At 36.0% G+C, this 23,003-nt stretch overlaps 1 protein-coding gene across 1 annotated transcript in view; it reads left to right on the top strand.

The window, feature by feature from the left end:
* The window catches only part of Ttc6 (tetratricopeptide repeat domain 6), a 192,788-nt gene that overhangs the window by 154,474 nt on the left and 15,311 nt on the right, over positions 1–23,003 (top strand). Inside the window, exons 21-27 of the mRNA XM_074066970.1 lie at positions 306–466; positions 8,092–8,223; positions 9,041–9,190; positions 10,000–10,140; positions 11,280–11,393; positions 17,018–17,137; positions 20,400–20,473. Coding sequence (XP_073923071.1) covers positions 306–466; positions 8,092–8,223; positions 9,041–9,190; positions 10,000–10,140; positions 11,280–11,393; positions 17,018–17,137; positions 20,400–20,473 — 892 coding nt within the window. The remainder of the gene's footprint in view (positions 1–305; positions 467–8,091; positions 8,224–9,040; positions 9,191–9,999; positions 10,141–11,279; positions 11,394–17,017; positions 17,138–20,399; positions 20,474–23,003) is intronic.

Genomic DNA, 23,003 nt, shown 5'->3' with positions numbered 1-23,003 from the left:
ACAAGGATTTTGAAACTTCAGTTTCACATGTGACCAATCAACTGGTAAAATGATTCTCATGAATCATTTTGTAGTGACTTTTGTGGGAGAGGTTATTGTGGGATGTATCAGGCTTGCAGTTATTTGGCTTGTAATTGGAATGACATTATTTTCTGGAATAAAACAGATTTTAGTATAATATTGATTTGTTAATTCATATTGTTATTATTATTGAGAATATTGAATTCTGGGATTTCCTTGAAATAACCCTATTCGAAACCTTTGATACTTGGCAAAGGTATTGATAAACTTTCCTTTCATTTTAGGTCTCATTGAGTTGAGCCCAGTACAGCAAGCGCTCATTTATTCATTTTGTGAAAAGCATGACAAGGCCATCCAGGTCTTAGATGGGATCATGTTGAATAAACCAGAGATAATTATGTATGCAGTGTTAGCCAAAGCCCAAATGAAAGCTAAGAAAATCAAGGTGAAAGTCTCCTGACTAATGTTTATTAAACCAATTCATGCAATTTATGTATTGTGCTTACTATGACATTTAAATACTTTGTTTCAAATCTAAAGTATGCTACTTGTTTATGCACTATTTATGTATTCTTCTATTGACTAACATTGGAATTTTTCCTTTTAAGAACAAGGCAGCTTCAAATATTCTTTTTTTTCAAGTCCTTTGTTAATATGTGAAGAAGTTTTTCAGGATATATTTCTAGGAGTGGAATTACTAGTACGTAGAGAGTGACGTATTTTTCCCATGGGGTTCTATCAATTTATGGTCCCACCTGTCAGTGTTTGTGTGTCTCACTGTGTTCTGAATTCAGTTTTTCAGTTTGGGTATGAGCATCTTTCTGTGTTGATTAGTCACTCATATTTCCTATTTTATCACTTTCTTACACATTTTTGTTTGTTTTATTCTGACTGATTTTAGTTCTTTAAGAAATAAACTGTATCTACAACTCCTTGGTTGTGTGCCATGTTTCCTCTCAGAATTTCTGATTTATCTCTTGATAATCTTTTGTGTGTTTTGATGAACAGACAATTTTAATTTTATGTAGTTGAATATATCTGTTTTTAGTTTTATTGTCGGGGCTTTAAAAAAAAAATCTCGTTTAAGTTCTTTTCTGTGCTAAAGTCATTAAGATTTTATCCTGTATTTTCTTGGAAATGTTTTAAGTTTTTTTTTATTTAAGACTATCTTTAGGTGATTTTTTTAAATTAAAAAATTAAATTCACATTAAAATGATACATAAATACATTAAAATTATGCATAGTAGTCTGGTACCATATAATGTCTTGATTCATGTATGCATTTCATAAAGTTTAAGTCAGGTTTAAATCATTTAAATTCTCAAGCATTTGTCATTTCTTTATGGAGAAAACTTTCAAAAATCCTTTCTTCTAGATTTTTAAGATATATAGTACATTATCATTCCTTATGATCATCTGTTTGTACAGCAGCACACCAGGACTTCTTGCTCCCATGTTACTTAGCATTCATTGATCAACCTTTCCTCACCCTTCCCCCTACTCTTCAGCATCTGGGAACCACCATTCTACTTTCTACTTCTTTGCAATCATTGTGTTTTTTAAGATTTCATATATGAGTGATATCATGTGGTACTTGTCTTTATGTGTCTGGCTTATTTCATTTAGCATAATGATCTCCAATTCCATCCATGTTGCTGCAAATGACAGAGTTTCATTCTTTTATATGGCTGAATACTGTTCCATTGTGTATATATATCATATTTCTTTATCCATCCATCAGCCAGTGGGCATTTTATTATTTCCATTTCTTAGCTCTTATGAATAGTGATGCAATGAACACAGAAGTGTAGATGTTTCTTCATCATAATGATTTCATTTCCTTTGTATTTATATCCAGTGGTAGAATTGCTACATCATATAGTACTTCTGTATTTAATTTTTTTTAAGACTCTCCACACTGTTTTCCAGAATGGCTGAACTAATATGACTCCTGGTAGTAGTATATCTTTTCTTCATGACCTGGCCAACATTGCTGTTTTTAGTTTTTTTGATATTAGCCATTATGACTGGTTTGAAGTGATATCTCATTGTGATTTTGATCTGTCTTTCCCTGATGATTAGCAATGTTGTGTTAGTTACTGATAAGGATGAGGAGGATTTGAGTCTGGCCCTCAGGAGCACTCACTCAATTAGAATGGCACGAGGAGCTGGAGTAATCCCAGGACAGTGTGTTCCCTCCTCCTGAAACAACCGAGACAAATCCAACATGGATGAAGATAGACAAAAGCTAATGAATAAAGACCACCTGCACAGACAAATCACTGTGAATAAGAATTGGCAAGCCTAACCAACCATGATCTTTGACATCTCAGATACAGAATGCAAAATATTTATGACATGTCTCAAAAATAAAGTAGAAATCATGATGATGAAGCAAGGGCAGACCATTAGGAATGACTAGGAAGATTTGAAAACCATCACATGGAACCTCTAAAAGTAAAAAAGATTACTGAAATAAAACAAGAAGACCAAGGTAAAAAATTCATGAACTTGAAGAAAATCCAACAAGGCCGATCCGATTCAGGGATATAGATACAAAGATCCTCACAGCCAAACCAAATTCAGTACTGTATATAAAGGATATATACTCTTATAAAGTTGGTTTAACCTGGGGATGAATACTTGGTCCAAAATTAAAGAATGTATGATATATAATCCAGGATAGTAACATATTAAAGGATAAAGAAAATCATTTCAACACTTGAAGGAAAGATGTGCATAATCATAATACATTATGAAAAAGGCATCATTCTCCTTAAAATATCTGAAGAGTCCATGTATTTTCAATCAAAATTTTGAGAGTTTTTAATGGATTCTGACAAGCTAAATTTGTAATTCATATGGCAGAGGAAAATCTCAAGGATAACCAGGAATTTCTTGGAAAAGAATATGATATGGGGACTTGCTCTACCAGCTATGAAGAATTATAATGAACTGATAATAATTAAGACATTGTACTTTGGGGCCAGAAACAGGGATTTGACCAAAGGAACAGAATAGAAAGCTCAAGGTCATGCATGATGTACACATACAATGAAAACTTACAATATGTAAGACTGTAAATTTTTCTGTTGAGTAGAGCATGTCAATAAATGATCCTGAAATATTCAAATAACAGTGTAGGGAAAACTAAAATTTTTATCAATTTCTCACAATAAAAATCTCAATTAACATTGGGGAAAGGCAGTCTTTTCAATAAACGGTGCTGGGAGAGTTGGATATGCAGAGGAATGAAACAAGACAACTATCTCTAACCAGTTATGAAAACCAATGCTAAATGAATTAAAGACTTAAATGAAACTACTTAGAAAAACACATAGGGAAGACACTTCAAGACATTGAGAAGGGGAAGGATTTTTTTGAACATGACCCCAGAAGCATAGGAAACCAAAGGGAAAAAAAAATCACCTGATTGAAAATGGACAATAGATCTAAATAGACATTTCTCAAAAGAAGACATACAAATGGCTGTCAGGCATGTGAAAAAAAAAAAGCTCAACATCTGTTATGGTTTGCCTATGAAATATCCCCCACTGGCTCATGTGTTGAATGCTTGGTCCCCAGCTGGTGGTTGCTATTTGGAGAGGTGCTGGAAACTTTAGAAAATGGGGCCTCATCACTGGTAGTAGACCACTGGAAGCATGCCTTTGAAGATTGTACCTGGTCTGCAAGCCCCTCTTTGCTTTGCTTCCAGTCTGCACTGAATTGAAGTTCCTCCATGCCATGCACTCCCACTGCCCAAATGCAAGGGGCCAAACAGCCATGGTGAGGCTGCCACAGGCATCCTTCTGCCTCTCTGCTTACTGTGTTACATACCACTCCAGCTTCAGGTATTGGGGTGTGTGTGTGTGTGTGTGTGGTGTGTGTGGGTGTGTGTGTTTGTATGTGCATGGTTCTTGAAGACATCCCTAGAGAGTATGTCCAAGAAAATTTCTTTAGCAACATTTAGTCTGCCATGAGGAAGCAGGAGATCTAACTGTTAAAACTTTGGGTTGCTTGTTGTGCATACACATTGCTTTATATTGTGAAATTGAATAGCAGAATGGGTGAACTAAGATTCTTTAAGGTGGTGGTCGTTTTACTGTTGCTGTGAAGCCTTCACTAAATATTATATTTTTTCATAAGATGTCAGATCTGCCAGTTAGGAGACACACAGAATCTAGTTTGTAGTAAGAACACTCTCTATCCAAATTTAGCACCTCTAGATCCTTTTTGGATTTTCGGATGTGTCCTCCATAACACAAAGTTAGAATAGAAGACTGATGATAATACATAGATGACATCTATTAGGCACTTTATATTCATTAGACAGCCAGAGGGCTGGGTGCTATCATGCATCATTTCATTGTCACAACATTGTGCCATTTGAAAATTACCATTTCGTCCACTTCTTAGGAATCTCAGTCCCAATTTGAGCCACCAGTTGAAAATTCCACCTCATTAGCACCTGATTGCTGCCTATGGGACCCAGAGCAGAAGACTCAGTTAAACTATGTTACAGACTCCTGACTATGGAAACAGAGATGATAAATGTGTGTTGTTTAAAATCAGTATTTTTTCATCAATAAGAAACAAATACAGATTTTAGTACTGTATTGAATACCTAAAAATGTGGCAGCAGCTTTGAAACCAAGCAACGGTGTAGAAGCTGGAAGATTTTTAAGGGTAAGAAAGCTTAAACCATCTTAGGGAGACTTCATTTATATGTGGTTTTTAAAGATGCTGCTCCAGAGAATTCAGAGTAAGGAACATACTACTGGAAGCTGGTGGAGGAAGGATGTTTTCAATGTAGTGATAGAAACCTTAGCAAAAATGTCTCCTGTATTATGCAGAAATCAGAACTAAGTCAGGATCCTGGATATTCAGTTAAGATAACTTCCTGGCTAAGTGTTGCCAGTACTGCCAGGTTTCTTTTTGCTGCCTAACATGTGAGAGGTAAGTTAAAAACTGTTAAACAAAATAAACCAGGACTTGGTGATAATATTTCTCAATCTCCCCAGAAAGCAAATGATGTTAAAAATTAAGACTTTTGCTGCCAGGAAAACATGTTCTAGAGAAAATGACAAGATGCAACTAGACCTTTTGCTAAGATATCAGAAAGATCATAAGGCCAAAATATTCAGTCATTCTACTCCCTTTCAAGAGATTAAGAATATGCTGTATAAATCTTAACCAAACAAGAAGACATCTAAAAGTTTAAAGGTCAAGGATCTCAACAAGAGGCCAAAGTAGAGAACACATTTTCATGTACAAATGAGGGGATGTGTCTTTGTCTGAATGGAGAGAAGGAATGCCTGTGGAGTACAACAAAGGTCTTCAAAGTTCTTAAGAAATTATTGCTTCAGGAATCAGTTTGTACTAGAAGAGAGAGAGAGTACAAAACTAAAGGCTGCCAGACCTTTAAATTGTGCTGGCAGAAAGCAGATTAATGGAATGACTCAGCTGGAGATTGATTCAACCTTTTATAATAATAATAAAAATAAAAACGAAAGGCTGACCCAAAGGACAAGACCAATAACCCATAAGACAGGACTAAGAGCCACAAAGAATTTTTCTCATGCTTCGAAGTCTAAGTAAGACACTGTGAACATTTGCTCAAATGGATTTCCGAGCTGCCATGGCCAGTGATGACTTTTGAACTGGAATGTCTATGGATGTTACCATGTGTCTGTCCCCATTGTATGTGGTACTTTGGTTAGAGATAAGTGGTGTCTTTACTTTTACAGGTCCGCAGATGGAGAGGAATAGTGCACTAGGAAAGGTATTAGTAGGTAACCCTCAAAGGCCTCATCCATACTTGGAGTTGATTTCAATGAGATTTTGGACTTTGAGCTAGTGGAGTAATGTGATGAGGTTTTTGGAGACCTTAGAATGGAGGAACGAATATCACATGTTGCAGAGATATGGAGTCAATCGGGGTCAGAGAGTGGACTGTGGCAGACATGCTCTAAAGTTCCCTCAATGACTCATGCCCTGTATAATTTCTTCCCTCTCTTGAGTACAAGGAAGATGTGTGACTTGCTTGTGCAATATGGCAAAGTTAATGAGATGTCACTCACCTGCTTATGTTACATTATAGAAGACTCCCTCTTAGCAGACTGGAAAGAGTTTCTTGGATTGGCCTGGAAGAAGGAAACTGTGTGTGGTTATGTGGTCATGGAGTAAGGAACTGTGAGTAGCCTCTAGGACCTTAGAACAGCCATCAGCTGGCAAAAAGCCACTGCTCTTAGGCCAGGAGTCTCAAGGAAATAAATTGCTCTAGAAGGTGAATAAACTCAGAAGCTGTTTCTCCCTAGCTGTGTTTCCACAGGAAAATGCAACTCAATTGACTGTGAGACCCAGAGCAGCAGACCTAGCTAAACCATTCCTGATCTCCTGACCTGTGGGAAGCATGAGATAATAATGTATCTTCCTTCAATTTGCTAAATTAGTGGTAATTTCATTTGTAACAATATAAAACAATTATGCCTTGGTTTGGAATGAAGTACTCTTTCTGTTTTCATTGATGACTTCCTTATTGTAAATTCAGTGGTCATTTCTCAGTATGGTGCATTGCCTGTTACCTTCCATACTTGAAGTTGTTGAGCTCTACAACTTCTCAGGAATTCTTTGACTTCCTCCTGCTGCAGTTCCGTATTGCTAGCTGGAAGGTTGACATCACCCTTGAGCTTCTTCCACCAATCAGTGGTGTATTCTGTTGGGCCCACTTTCTAAACATATCTCAAATCTACTTCCTTCTTTATTTCCATGGTCATTTCCCTGGTTCAGAATATGGATATATTCTGAATATGTATATTTACAAATTTTCTTGAATTGTAGACACAGTGTTACACTCTTACAAGCTCTTACCCACAGCAGCTTCAGTACTGTTTTCAGAATACTGACATGCCTCATCTGTAGTCCCTCACTTCCAGGTCTCCCTGAGAAGACTTCAGAGAGTAATGAAGGAGGGAGAGGTGAGAAAGCATCTAAATTTGTTTTTAATTTAAATATACTGAAGAAGGCCTGAGTATACTCAAGTGTTTTATAGATTCAAGGAGACAGTGAAGGGACAGAGGTCCAAAAGAGGAGGGAAATAACAAATTGTGCTTAGACAGGGCAGAGAAGATAGGGTCAAGGAGTGAGCTCTGAAAAGGGAGAAGAAAAGAAGCCAATCAAAGATAGGAAAGAAAAAGGTGAAAATGAATGAAGATGTTGACACATTGGAAAGTAAAAAGGAAGGAAACTGAGAAGATAATCTAACTTTTCTATGGCAAAGCCACCTGCTAAGACTGAGGCCAGAAGAATGGATGTTGAGGTAGGTTGTAAACATGTGGAGTAAATACTAAAGGTGAGCAATGAAATTACAGCAGATTCAAGTCAAACCTCAAGGTTTCTTTAACAATTTAATACAATTAAGAAAATGGGATAACAAGTAGTAAGTATTAGTGTTTCTGTATATGTATTTATATATTGTCAATTATTAAATAACATATCTGGAAAATCAAATTTATTTTTATTAATGGGTTTCAGTTATTTTGACTAAACAATATAAATAGGTGATTTTTGATGGTGACTTATTCCAGTGAGCATTCCAGTGCTCAGTAGAACCCCATTAAGAACACAGAAAGACATAATACAGGTTGATTAAAATACAGGTTAATAAAAATCAGATATGCTCAATGCTATTTCTACCTAGTGTTTTTCCAATATTCGATCAGGGAAATTACTAGGTAATTATTAATAAAGTAGTCCATAATGAGTCGACGTAAGACTGTAGAAAATAGCCTTTGGAATTTAGAACTTACATCCTTGTATGTGAGCTTGCTTAAGTCCTGGTTTATAGGATTGGCAGCTGGGTGAACTTACTAGATTCAAACAATGGAACTGGGTCCTCTTGTGTACAGACATCTGTGGCCTTACCACATTGGTATGTACCTGTGTGAAGTGAGACTAGAACTACTGTGTGCTCTGAGTTCCTTTTAACATTTAAGGTTGTAATGTTAATTAAATATTAGGAAGAAAAATTCCCTCCATCCCTCTTTTTTTTTTTTTTTTTTATCATCATAGGAAGCTGTGAGGATGTTTAAAAAGGCCTTGGAAGCCTTTCCTCAGTCTGAAGCACCAAATGACCTGGCTATTTCAGGGGACTGTCTGTATAATTTGGGTCTCTGCTACATGAAGGAAGGCAACATACAAATGGTATGCTGTGTATTTAGAAGCATAGATTACTTGTGATCTTAGTAACTGGTTGCTTACATTCAGTTCTATTTCTGAAGACTATCTATAGAGTACAAGAAGGGAATAGACCAAAGCCGTTTGTAAAGCTTAGTTCATTATAGTGAGTTGGCACCTGCAATTCCCATGAATTATTTATTTAAACAACACATGTCATTTGGTGCTAGTATGTCGACAACATTCTAAAGACAAGTATGTGCTTCCCACTAAAACAGTAAGTCAAGAAATTATAGCAAAATAATTTCAGCACACTAATATGACTTTAATTATGAAATTGTAGTTAAACTGAGTGCTTCAAAGTACTGTAGAATGAGTGAAAGATGATCAGAATATTTTTTGACTTCCTTACTAATAATTGAACAATTCAAACCAGATTGAAACTGGTTAAGATAGCCAGATTCATTGAAAATTTTTGATGTTCTATTATTCTGAGATTGTATCACTATGTTTCTTCTGTAGTTCTTGGATTATCATGGAAAATGAATGTTGCTTGATGTGCTTTCTTTGGAGAAATGAAACCCAAAGAACAATGATTAAAATTACCCCCCCAAAAGCATTGCGATTCAACAATATGGGAGGCACTAATTATAGTAGTAAACCTGACTTATTCCTAAATCTTACTTTTGTTACCCCACAAATATCATTGTGAGGGTATATTTTTAAATGCCCAAAGAATAGAGTAAAACTTTTCAACGTTCGTTACATACTGTCGTTTATTAACTTTTTAAAACAATATACTCTATCACTAAGTGGTTTTTACTTTAACAATATACCCTTCTAGGCCTGTGATTCTTTTACAAAAGCTGTGAAAGCAAATCCTGATCTTGCAGAAGGCTTTTATCATCGAGGACTTTGTAAAGTAAAACTCCACAAGGATAGTGCAATTCTGGATTTTAATCGTACAATTACCCTCAATCCAAAACATTACCAGGTATTTAAATAAATGATATTAGTGACTTGAAGAGCATGTCAAGTTGGGCAAAAGTATGAAATCTTTTACATACCATCATTACTAGTTAGCAACAATTGATTACTTGCACTTGCTTTTCAACAAACTGTTGTTTTGATAATCGAGACATCTGTATTTCTCCTAGAACTAAAAGTATTATTTCCAGCAGGGATTTTATGTCTATAAAAGTGCTTTGTGAATACTGATGTATGTATCTGCATACTTTGCTAACATATTAATTTATCTATTAGTAATTTTAATGTATACAGTGTCATAATTTTATTTATTTTGATATATCGATTGCTGCCTTTCAATAGATTGTAGAGACAACACAAAACTTAATAGGTAAAACTTGAATAGATCCTGATTTTAAAAGCCTATGACATTTGAGTTGATTAAATGGTAGATGATTTTTAGGGAATTACTATTAGAGCAGTAGAATGGTTATATCGGGCAATCTCTTTTTTCATAGGAGATCCATGTGGGAGGATGCATGTCTACAACTTGTTTTCCAGTATTTCAGAAAAAAAGTAGATAAAGCAAACATGTCAGGCAAAATGTTAATGATTTACTGAACTCAGGTTGTTGGCATAGGTTGATTATTACACTACTATGTCAAGTATTCTGTATATTTGAACACTTTTTTCTAATAAAAGAGTGAAAAGACTATGTTTTAATATCATCATTGGGTGGCATAGATTTGTTTAACCTATGATTTTACTAAATCATACAAATATGATGATTTTACTAAAATAGCTATTCCTGCTTTCCTCTTCTCTTTCTCTGAAAAGGCATATTTATGCCGAGTAGCCTTCTATGGTTTAAAAGGCAGATATTCCAAGGCAATCTTGAATTGTAACGAGGCTATCAAAATTTATCCTGAGAGTGTTCGTGCCTATCTCTACAGGGGAGCGCTGAAATACCACAACAAGGTAGGCCATTTCCTGCTTGGCTTACTAAAATTTTAGAGTCCTTGGATTCTTTGGATGATAAGAAGTGACTCACTGTTTTTTTTCTCTGTGGTAAGAGAATCACTGTGGTATGAAGGGCAGAACTACATAGGACACTTTGTCAACTTTTCACAATGCATCAAAGGGGATTTCAACTCATAATTTTTGACAAAATAGGAATATTTATTTTTGACATTTTCATCCTGAATAACATCTATTATTTATTTTTTAATGGAAGCAGCATATATTCATTGTTGGCAATTTTGAAAATATGGAAGGAAATAAAGGATTGTTATCTAGCCACCAGATTGTAATTCCTGAGAACATTTTGGGGTGATTTAGAATATTCTCACTTAGTCTTTTATTTTCCTGATAATATATGACATGTGATTATGCTACTTATATAATTTATTTCATGCTTTTTTTAACTTAATCTCTGAAGATGTCATTTATACGATGGCATAATATTCCATAACAGTTTAACCACTCAATTGTTGGACATTTAGGATGTTTAAATTTGTTTTTTTACTATTTTAAATCATACATACACAACTTAAAACAAAATCATTGCTTGAGTTTATGATTGGTTTCTAAACTGAAATTGTTGGGTATGAATAGGACCTTTGACATCTGATGGTACATGGAATATTTTTATTTTTGGACTTTTCTTTGTAGCTATTTCATATGAAATATTTTGCAAATAACACCTTACAGCAAAGGTAAGATCTTGCATTATGCAGTAATTCCATGAAAATTATGATGCATGGAACTGGATGAGATAAGGTATTGGAAAAGAATGAAAGAGGACAGCAAAGAGAATGCAGGTAAAAGCTAGGGAAGTTATGTGATGTGACAGTATAAGTGGCAGAAGTGAGCAAGTTCAGGTGAATATTGCTGGAGGAATACAGGACGATTCTTTCTATTTTAAATTTATCTGTAGATGACAGAAACCATAAGAATTCGTACCAGGAGATCATCTTAATTAACCCTGTGAAAGATAAGCTTGATTGTCTTACTTGTACAGACGATACACAGAATGGTTACATGAGTGCTCCCAAAACTGATTGGATGAAGAATTTATTTTCTAACTGAATTTCACTTAATTATCTTTTTCTTTGTAGAGTTACAAGCTAGCTATTACAGACTTAACTACAGCTGTTAACATGGACAAAAACAATTACATAGCATTTTATAACAGAGCCTTATGTTACACCAAGATAGGAGACTTTCAAAAGGTAAGATGACCATTTTAGTAAATAACAAGTTTAAAGCATTTAAGAAACAGAATGCATTCAATAGCTTCTTGAGTTCAATAAGCAGTCAATAAACATTTAATAACATGTTAAAGCATTTGTAAACACTTTTAAAATAAATACAGTTAACGCACCTGTAAAGTATTTTTCTGATTACTTCTGCCATAAGTTTGAAGAATAATTCTTATGGAAATACACACACATAAAACTCGAGAAACTAAAGAATTATTTCAAATAGTTCGTTAGTGCTCACCAAGTTTTCTTTAACAATTTCTGTAGTAAGTCAAATGGAAAATTATTACTTCACTATTTCTACATTAGAGCAGCTCATGCAGGTGTTCTTTTAGTGTTTAGACTCTATGTGCAGCAGGGAGCATGGAGTGATGGTTTCAGCCCCCAGTGAACATTGAGCAGAAATTTGTTTGTATATTTGAAAGGTCTAACTTTGGCTGCAATGACCCTTTTGTTCTCCATTTGTCTTGATCCAGGGTCTACCTGTGCAAACTTTCATTTATTTTTTATTATCTTAACCCCATGTTCTCACCCATAGTCAGAATGATTGTTTTTCAAAGAGAATTCCTTAAACTGGAGCATCTGGTCTATAGGTTTTTAGTGTTCTGCCCCATCCTTGTTTCTTTTCCTAATAGCCACTGGATTTCCCCTCCTCATTGCAGCCCCTTGCATAGTATTGGAACAGTCCTTAAAAAGATTTCATCACTTTCCCACTGTTCTGTGTGGACATACTTGCCAATCCCTGTGAAATTTAGCTAAATCTGTTTAAAACATTTTGAAATTTACAAGCCCAAGGGAAGAAATTGAGAAGTGTCATTTCTACCCAAGAGGATGCAAATTTCCTGGCAACCAGCCAGTGGTCAGGTTTTCTCTCAAGTGTTCACTAATGAATAACTGATTTTTACTGGGGAGTTGTTGGATTCAAGGGTTAATTAAAGGACCACTTATCAGTGACCTGCCCACCAGGTGTCTTTGAGGACTTCCTGAATACCCCCATTCCTGCCAGAAAGGTAACCCAGAGGCCAAAAACAATGGACTCAGTGGGGAAGGAATGCCCACGTTTTTGTTATCTCAAATATGTAGATAAGTCAATTCACTGTTAAAAAAGAAAATGCAGAACTACCCAAATAAAGTGAGAGCAAATGAGAGTGCTAGAATATTGGTGACTTTGAAGCTGCCAGTACCCCAAAGCATTTCCTGGTCTCATTTTACAGATGAGGAAATGAAAGGAGGGAGAGGTTAGAAAACTTCAGATTACACAGGGAGTTAGAGACCTGCATTGGTGTTCACAGGTTTGTTTGTTTCTGGGTTAACAGTCTTTTCATGGCTTTGTAAAACCTTCTGACTCCAGTGTGTGGACTGGATATCTTTTAACAAGGTCACCTCCTCTTTTTTCTATTTTTTTTTTTTTTTTATCTACCTCCACCTGTTTCTCGGCATTCCTGCTATCAGTAGGCTGAGAAAAAACAAGTACTTTTCTGCACAAATGTACTTAGGCATTCTCCCAAGGTATGGTTTCCAAAAAACTAAGCAAAGGTGAATTCTAATAAAAATAGTAACAGCTACCTCTTATTTACAACTTACTGTGTGGTAAGCACTGAGCTAAATGTTCTGTCAACAAACAATTGAAGTATTTCTAAGTACACTTTTACACAATGTGTTGCATTTTTAATATCCCAATTTTTCAGGTAAGGAGACTGAGGCTTAGGGTTAAATAACTTTCTCCTGACTGAGAATCTGGTAATTATAGTAGAGAACAACCCAACCCAGGAGAGACCAGACCGTCCTCACCCATCCTCTTAAGCAAAACCCCTGAGCTGGATGTGGTGGTGTACCAGGGAGTCTGAGGCAATAATGATTATCAATTCAAGGCCGGACTAGGCTACATGGTATTGTTGACAGTGGGTGGAGTCTGTAATTAAAAGACTTCCAAATTCTTTGGAATTTCCAAATTCTTTCCTGCAGGGAAGAATCCATGGCAGGACATGCGGGTATAAATGGAGTCTATTAAAAGGTAGATACAAAAGGGAGCATGATGGGGCCCAGGTGGCACTTGGTGGCAGAGAGAGCTTCCCTTCTTCAGGTGCTTTTAAAACGTATGCTGACCTATGGAAGGGAGGAACCAGTGATTCCCATCTAATAATCAATGAGAGGGGAGGAGCATGGGTGGCTTCCCAGCCAGGTGAGGGTGGTCCCTGAGCCAGAGCATGGTCAATCTGAAAGGCAATATTTTTCTGAGACCCAGACTTTCCCTAACTCTAGCCTGCCTCTTTGTAACCTTGTCTCAAAACAACAGCAACAACAAAAACCCAAAAACACTCTGTGGTCTTCTTCCTCTCTCCCCTCCAAAACTGATAGACCTTCATGAAATTTTATTTCCTAGCACTTGTGTCCTCATGTATCACACATTCACAGCTCAGACGATTCTCTAAGGCATCTTACAGGTGGTACATTCTGTCTGTAGTTCTGTGAAAGGAAGAGTTAGATATTTTGTAGCTACCATTGTAGGGTTTATTTTAAAAGTATTATTAGTTATTTTTAAAGCCCTGGTAATGTTTATGACACAGTAAAATCACAGAATCTTTAATTGCATGATGTTTTTAGACACTTGAGTGTCCAATCAGAAAATGCTAGAGAAGAGCAAATAAGCAAAAAAAGGAATACTATTTATTTACCTTTTTTAATTACTAGGTGCTATGATCAAACTATATGGATCTTTTAGACAAAATTTTCACTAGGAAAATCAACTATAACCCAAATTTTGGATGCTTTTAGTAGTTGGTGCTGATGGAAAACAGAAAATCTTCAGTTACTCAGGGAATTTAAAAAAAAAAGAAAAAAGAAAAGGAAAGGAGGTTTTCTGAGTAGATTTATTCTCATACACCCTGAGTATACCTGTCAAAATATCATACAGTAATTTTCCTATAAGTGCTTCTTTGTCAGTTGTATTTAGATCTATTTTCATTGATTCATGACTTACTCATTTGATGAAATCTTACTGAATAGCCACTGGGTGCAAGCATGATGCTTGTTATTGGGTTTATAATGGTGAACAAAATAGATAAGCTCTGGCCCCCATAGAGCTTAGAGTTCAGTGAGGAAGACAATAAAACACTAAAAAGAAATTAAATTTTCAACAGTAATCAGGGCTTTGTTTTAATGTCAACAATCATTTGAAGAAAGTACTGTGGGGGAGGATATTGAATTTTTTTTTCTGATTGACATTTTATTTTCCCTTTATTGTTGTTCTGGGAGGGGATACATGGTAGCATTTACAAAGGTTCTTATAATGTATCAAATTACACCCTCTCCAATTCTCCCCTTTATCCCACCTTCCCCCAATTCCTGGAACAGTTTCAACGGGTATCATTTTTGCATTTACATACATGTGTACACATTATTTGCACCATATTCATTCTCCTACCTCTTTCCCTGTCACCTCCCCCCTCCCACTGGTGCCAACCCCTCTACCTGTTCTACCCTCCTGTTCTCTGTTTTTGTAGAAGAAAAAAAGATGAAAGATAAAAAGAAAAACATGACATTTTTGTCTAGTTTGAGATAAAGATAGCTATACAGGGAATTTCCTTGTGATATTTCCATGCATGTATACATTACAGACCAATTGGTTCATCTCCTCTAATCCTCTTCACTCCTCCCTAGTCCTCTTCCCATGGTGGCTCCAGTCAGTTTAAGTTTTTCCTTCCAATCCATACACAAGAAAGTGCATAAAGTAATTCACAGAATGTGAATTGGAAGCACAGTGGGTGCCACCTGTTAAAAAGTAGCCATATCAATAATATTTAGCTAGGAGACCCTTCAAATCTAACATGGGATCATTTTGACCCCAAATTATAAGTCACATTAAAGAACTAGCTATGAGATCCCACTTTTCATTTGTCCATGGCCAGTGAAGTAAGGCTCTAAAGAGTTGCATTTAACTGTGAACACTAAGTTGGAGTGTGAACACTAAGTCATACTAGTTGGACTCACGCAGTGCCGGTACAGAAATACCTACCAGGAGAACTAGAATATTTGTGTTGACTGGTCTCTCTTAAGGTCAAAGAAACATAGAAAAAATAATTTTTTCCCCTAGATTCCATGTAAGCCAGCTCCATTTTATTTGGATCTTTTCATGCACATGACTTTCTGTGAATGAAAGTGTCTCTTATATAAGTGTCACACAGAAATGTATTGAGGTATCAAAATTGAAAAATTTATAATAGTAAAACAAACCTACTAAGCTTGTTCAAAAATAATGAGGGATTTTCTATAGATTCCCAAAGAAATGAATTAGGAGTGTGGCACAGAACTATTAGCTACTTGGAAGTCTACTCTGTGAATCAAAAACTTAATAAGGACAGCTTTCAACCAATTCAATCAATAGCCCCTAACTTTGCTAGAAAGTGCTCATATCGTGAGTTCTTATGCCAGAGATCACCCATGTTTAGATATCACTATACAGGCTTTTGAGAGGAGGAGTGCAAACTGGGAAGAAGAGATGGCTCTGCTGACTCAAGTTTCCAAACAATGTAGTTGAATGTACATCTGAAAAGAACTTCAGAACAAAAACTTTGATAAAGTTACATCTGTATAGAAAAGGAAATTATTCAAAAGAAAAAAGGAAGAAATTGATAATCTGACCCTCACAAAAAAGTCTAGTGGTAGAAAAGAAAGACAAAGGGCTGGTGGAGTAATTTAAGTGGTAAGAGTGCCTGCCTAGCAAAGTGTAAGGCCCTGAGTTCAAACTCAAGTACTGCCAAAAAAAAAAAAAAGACAAGAAAAAGTATGCCAGTGAATATCCTGAAAATGAGCATTCACGTCACCCCCAAGATTAGAAAATTACTACCTTCAAAGGAATACCAATAAGAATCAACATAAAAGGGGAGATTAGCTATCTACAGAACTAGTTCACACCAAGGAATGGATGAGGAAGTTACTGTCTGTTAGAAGAAACAAAAGTACAAATGACTTTAGAGGTCAGGGCTGACAATGTGGATTAAGCACTCAGATTTAAGGAACTCTGAGAAAATTTAAAAAGAGAAACAGAAAGAGACAGGACTAAGCATCCTGGGCTTCTGAATTTACAAATGAAGTGGGATGGAGGTGCAGAGGAGGATAGGGTGGTCATTGTTAGCTGCTGCTGCTGAGAAGTAAAGCAGGATAAGGACTTTGATGACTCAAAATTTTATTGCAATTATAGGATTGAAAATCAGATTTGAGTTTAAAAGAAGATACTATGTGATGAAAAGTATAGATACGTAAATGCATAAGATTGTTAGAGTTCAAAGGAAGGGGACAAATAAGATGATAGGAGAGTCACAAGAATCAGGCAAACTAATTTTTGGGATATTATGGAAGAGACTTAAACTTTAAAGAGAAATGGTTACTACCAAAGGAAAAGTTGAAACTCCTGGGAGAATGCTTACAATGAACCACAGAGTTTTTCTCATCTCAAAGTCAGGTGAGGATCAAAAATGTAAGTGGAATCTTACATTCCAAAATTTGTCCTAAGAAAATATGACCTAAATAAGCATGGGATATATTGAACTATTAAAAAAGGAGATGAATGTAGGTTGTGATTATTTTATTTTTAGGCATTAATAGATTATGGAATTGTGCTGCTTATTGGTGCTGAAGAAACTCTGACATTAAATACTTACATTAATCGTGGACTCATCTACACAGAACTACAGCAGTACACATTTGCTTTAGAGGTGAGCCTTCCTGTTCACGTAAAAATGAAATCAGCTGATTTTGCAGTGAACAAATTTATATTGCAATAGCAATATTAATGAGTGATAACTTTCAGCAAGAATTGTATTGAAATATTTGGAATGACTAATAGGATTTTTTGCAAAAATATGGGTACTTTTACTTCATTTTGGTTACAGATAAATGGAGGATGCATAAAAAATAATATAATTAAGCCTATCATCTCCCAAAGGGAGTACACATAAAACTCAGTCATTTGGCAAATAAAATGATTTATGCATCTACTCTGCTCTACAGTATTCTTTCTCATTCACAAATTTCTCTTTTCTCATTGAAGCTGTATCCAAGTAAATCCATTTCAAATAGGGTAGCTCACAATGAGTTACTCGGAACAATCTTTTAAGTTAGTAGGAACAAGCAGGCAGAATTGTAATAGAGGTAGGTATATATATATAGTATATTGAAAAGAAACAAGCAGTTTGACATTTATTTCATTATAGAATAAATAAAATTCATAGTTCTCATTTTAATTCATTTTTTATTATTTGTTTTACAGTAACATTGGAATTAAAATTAAGAAACAAAAAGCAAATATTAAGTAGCAATTTGTAGTTTGCTGTTAAGTAATGGCAGTTTTGCCTTTTCCTTCAGAGGAACTGCCACAGAATACATAACATACAGAGTGGAGAATTTCCTGTTTTTCTCACCTCCCAAGATGGCTTGTATTGTCTTCCTACATCTGGAGTCATCTGTACTTTCTATCTAGAGAGTTTATGCTGTGATGAAGTGTAATCTAAACATTTAAATTCCTTTAGGCTTTTTGATATATTGAAAAATCTCTTTGAGATAAATCATTAGGGATCACCTGAAGTAGAGGCAGCCAAAGAACTTCACCGTGATACACAAAAACAGCTATGGAAATCTGGGCAATAGTGTTGTGGTCGAAAAAAGTGAGAAAAGATGGAGATGGGGAGCAAAGGACAGCAGCTGAGGAATTAAATGCTAAGTTTGTTGGATCAGAAACATTTATGTCTTCCCCTTCCTGAAAACCTACCATGATGGGAGTAAAGGAATAAAAAATTTAATTCTACAAAGTTAAAGATAGTGGAGAAGTGATATTTAGGTATCCCGAACTATCATTCTGGATTTTAATGCCTTAAACTTAAATATGAATGGGTGGCCAAAGATCAGACACTTAAAGGAAGTAAAACTGGGACTAAAACAAACAAGTTGTGAAAGGTGTACAGAGATGATGGGAGAAAGGGAGGTGTGTGGAGTGATGGATAAGGTAGACAGCTAAATTCTATTCTGTGTAGAAAGTGAATAGTTGAAAACTTTAAGTATTGTATAATACTCACATTATTTAGAAGTTTGAAGGTAAATACCAGAAGAAATAACTGTAAGGTAGAAAAATGATTATATTGGGGAGTGCCAATTAAGGGGAAGGAGAGGTGGGATAGAGGATCACTATTTAACATTGTAAGTTCTATAGTTTTCTTAGGTCCTATCTACTGTATGCATGGATTACTTTGATAAGAATAAAAATAAATAAAAACAGCTTTCAAGCAAGTTTATGAGGTGCAAAATAAAAATAATCTTGTTAAATAAGAATAATGAGCGGACAGAATTTCGGGATGTGGAGACATTGAGTGTTGACTGTGCTTTGGGGATTGATTGGTAATGACAGGACCTGGAAAGATGTGGCCATGTGTAGTTCTCAGGGTAGTTGAGGGAGGCAGTGAGACAAAGAAACAGAAGATAACAGACCGATGATAGAAAGGAGAAGGAAGGGATATTCTAACCCAGAAAGGAAGATACCTGGCAGCATATTTGGTGAGATCGTACTTGATTAGATAATAACAGTTCTTATTTCCATCCAAATACTTGCATTTATTGTGAAAGTATGCTATGTGACTCTAACTGGGGAATCCACACTTACAGATTGGTCAATGAGGATATCTCTTCCACCAGCAGGATCCTACTCAGCTTGACCCTACTACTCTTTCTTCCGTCTCCAGTGATAGCAGAAAACTTATCCTACCTCCTGAGATAGCCTGCTTCTTCCCCCTAATACAACCAGGGAGAGTTTGTAGGAGGAATGAGGAGGAGGTGGAGGGAGACTGTTCCTTCTGGCTAGCTCCTCCATGGTTGGGCAGTGCCCTTTGAGGCTGTAGAGTGCAGTGAGTCTGGAAGGATTTCTTTTTGCCACTCCAGGAGCGGTACTGTGCTCCCCATTGTTTCAATAGACCAAGTGAAGTCACAGCCAAAACAACCCTTGAAGTTTGCTGTGGAAGTTGTCCTTTGGGCAGAAGCACTGCCATTTTTATCCCTTCCTAGGTTCTAGACTCATACTTCAGGAGGCCCCACCCCAATTACAGCAATCAGTAAAACCAGTCTACATCTCGTCTGTATATAGTACATTGATATTAACATGGCATTTGATTTGTAGATATTGATTTAAATATTTTATTAAGTCTAGTGATGTTCTTTTTTGCCTCAGGCTATAAATGTTTTGTAGGATTTTGAAAACCTTATAAGCTTCAGACACCAACACTGTCTCTGAAACCTAATAAATTATAGAACTCTGGGCCATGGTGGCAGTAGCTCTTGCAGATTCAGCCCTTTTAATTCTTTTAAATAGCCTGTTGCCCAGGGCCGCTCATATCTATTCCAGCTCACTTGCCAAACTTCAGATTTTGGGGATAGAATTTCCATTCCTCCTCCTCAGGCGTCTGGATCCCTGAGCCAAATGATACCATTGTTTCCAGAAGTGTGGATTTCAAAGGTGGAAGGAGATGTAACTAATCCACATGCAAGGCCCAGTTAACCCATTTCACTTGTGTGGGTGCCTGTTTGTCTAAAAATCCTAACTCCAAAGGTTCTCTCCAGGGGAGTTTCCTTTTCTATCTAGGCAGGGAAGTCTCTGATGGTGTTCTTTGAGTAAAAACAATAAAATAAAGCAAATGAGATTCTGCATTACATATTGTAGAGCAACACTACAGGAAAAGTCCCTGTTGGTGACAAGGGGGCAAGTGGCACAATATTCTAAGTGATTTATCCCAACAATGGTGTCCTCTGCTCTGTCCATTCTTACTATGTGTAATCCTATGGGGATGGGGAGGTGGGGAGAAGGAAGCTTTAGGAAGATGTGTATTTTAATACTTGTGTTACATATTTTCATGTGGAATAAAAGTTAGAAAGAGATTGAAGAAAGCATATAAGATAATATTGCAAAATTAACAAAAACTTTTAAAATTGTTTCAGGATTTTAAACAAGCTGCAGTGATAAGCCAGACTAACGTGAGTCTTTGTCAAGCTACCGCCATGTGCCACCACAGGTATGGGGTGCCACTGTTGTCCAAGAGGAGCAAGTGGGCTTGCCACACCTGTCTAATCACAGTTCCACAGGGAAGCCAGGAGGGAAGGCAAGGAACTGTGAAAATAATGTGACAGACTACAAAAATGGAGAGAGGCACAAAGAATTCCCTGCTTAAATGTGGAGACCACAGCTAGTGTATCAGTAGTCCCCTTTTGCCCTCCAGTAAACTATTTAGCCAAATCAGTGATGCAATACCTGCATCACGGCTGGGATATTCATCTGAGTCAAGCCCATACTGTGATGGGACCTTGGTAATTCAGGAATGAAATTACACAAAGCTTGAAATATCCTGGCATAAAATAACTTAATTTGTTCATATAATGGGACTAACTTTTAAAAAGTCCATTTCCTGGAAAAGAAGGTTATTAAAAAAGAAACAACTAATGTATTTTCAAGAAAAAAAATTTACATTAAAAATATAATTATAAATCTAAAACTAATTAAACAACACCAGTAATTATCTACAGAATACCCAAAATTCTACAAAAGGTACAATATTTAAAACATTATCACCCCTTTCTGAGATTATTATGCAAACAGATAAATTATACAAAGAGAGAACAGTTGCATAAGGCTAAAATACAGAGATAATCAATTTGAAATACACTCAGGCAGTGTTAGAGTGTATAGACTTTGCTAACCATAATGTTTACTTTTCTACCTTTATGTTTTACACCTGAAAATTAATTTTTTGGTCATCTTGGTTTTAAAAGCATGTGCAGATTTTAATAGGAGATAAAATGTACTTGGTTAAACAATAGTTTACACCATTACTTTTCATAAGAGAAACAATAGCAGTTAATTTGAATAGGGAGATTAGGATAATTCATAAATTATGTAGACAAAGCTGTGCAAATATTCAACTTAGAGAGTGGGAAATAGTTTGAATTATTTAGGAAATTGACACTCTTTATTTTCTCTTTTAGGACATATATTATACAGCTACCTTTCCTTATGAGAGCCAGTTTTCTATTTTTACAGACAATGTAATATTAACTGGAACTTCTGAAGATATCTTTGGGTTAGAAGGCCTAAGCTGGTCTGAGATCTTTCATTTTATACAGACAGCAAAACATAGCCACACCATTGTCTATTTTGCTCCAGCAACCTTTCTACAATCCATCTCTTTAAGTAGTTGTCATTCTTAAAGAGATGGAATAACGATGACTGATGTGTTTATTTTGGTGGGTGTGTGCAGACCAAAAATGTCTAAGGTCATTGCATTCTGTTAAAACTAAAAACAGACTCCAAAATTTCTCTCCACCTCTTTCCTATGTTTAACTTTTATTTTAGAAAAACTTTATGTTTAGCAACTGTTAAAGTCAGTGAGTTTCTCTGTGTGTCAGTCCACAATCTCTTTTATGAAATGTAATCACTTGGTAGATACGGAGAGCCTCCTTAAGCTGATGCTGCTTTGCAATTTCAAATAAGCAACTTTCATCACCCTACTAAGATCTCTATTTTTCTTTAATAAAAGTAGAATATAAATCAACAATAAAGCCCTGGTAACTCAGAGTTCCAATTCCATGTGTATTGAGCTTGAACAGTTTTACTGAACTTAACAATAAAGAATGTTCGGTGATTAGTTACATCTTTTCAGGAGAAATATTTTTGCTGTAGTGATGGGGATTCACTTATGGTGTCTTACATTAGAGAAAGTAAACTTTTTTTCTCATTCAGAAAATTTTATAAAAGGAACAAATCTTTAAATTTTAGGGCTTTGAATTTGTGGGGTTGCAGATGTTTGAAGTATCCTTTGTATATCTCTGTTTCTCACTCTTGTGGTTGCTAGGAGACAACATTCCTTAGGCTGAATATCCTACTTGTTGCCCAATTTAATCACCAGGAGTGTTATGGTAGAGTTAATTTTCAGATCTCTTTGAGAAAGCCACCCTCATACTTAAAAAAAATAACAATATAAAAGGAGTTTACTTGGCTATATATCCCAAGGACTTTTTACTTCAACACATTGATGTTACTATTCTTAATATTTGCATAAAATTTTCTACTACTTAACTCTGCAAGCCACATTCTTTGGCTTGGGGAGGTATTTGTGATTTATTTGTACAGCTCTGGAGGGCACATCTGGTCACGTATGTGATTAACGTGGTAAATGCGGTGGGCCTTTGTGTTTACGGCATGGCCGGCAAGCCCAGCACGATTCATTGTGAGCAGACAGTGTGGTGAGCGTCAGGCACCTTCTGCAAGGGATCGTGTGACTTTAGCTTTATAGAAGCATATTTTATTTTAGAAAAACTTTTTGCACAGTTTTATATTTGTGATTACTGAGGCTTAACCATTTATATCTCAGTGAACGTGTTCCTCGATGGCACTGAGGACACTGTGACAGACGCATCTCCAGGACAGTGGCATTGCTGTTTCTACAGTGGCATCTCTTCCGCTTTCTTTTTGTCTGTTGGTGTAGGAAGCTGGAAGTGTCTGTCTTCAGAGTTGAAGGTCACTTCCTCTGAACCTGACCTTCAGTCGTC

The sequence above is a fragment of the Castor canadensis genome, chromosome 3 (genome assembly GCF_047511655.1).
Source record: "Castor canadensis chromosome 3, mCasCan1.hap1v2, whole genome shotgun sequence".
NCBI classification, from domain to species: domain Eukaryota; kingdom Metazoa; phylum Chordata; class Mammalia; order Rodentia; family Castoridae; genus Castor; species Castor canadensis.
This window is presented reverse-complemented; position numbering and strand designations above follow the sequence as displayed.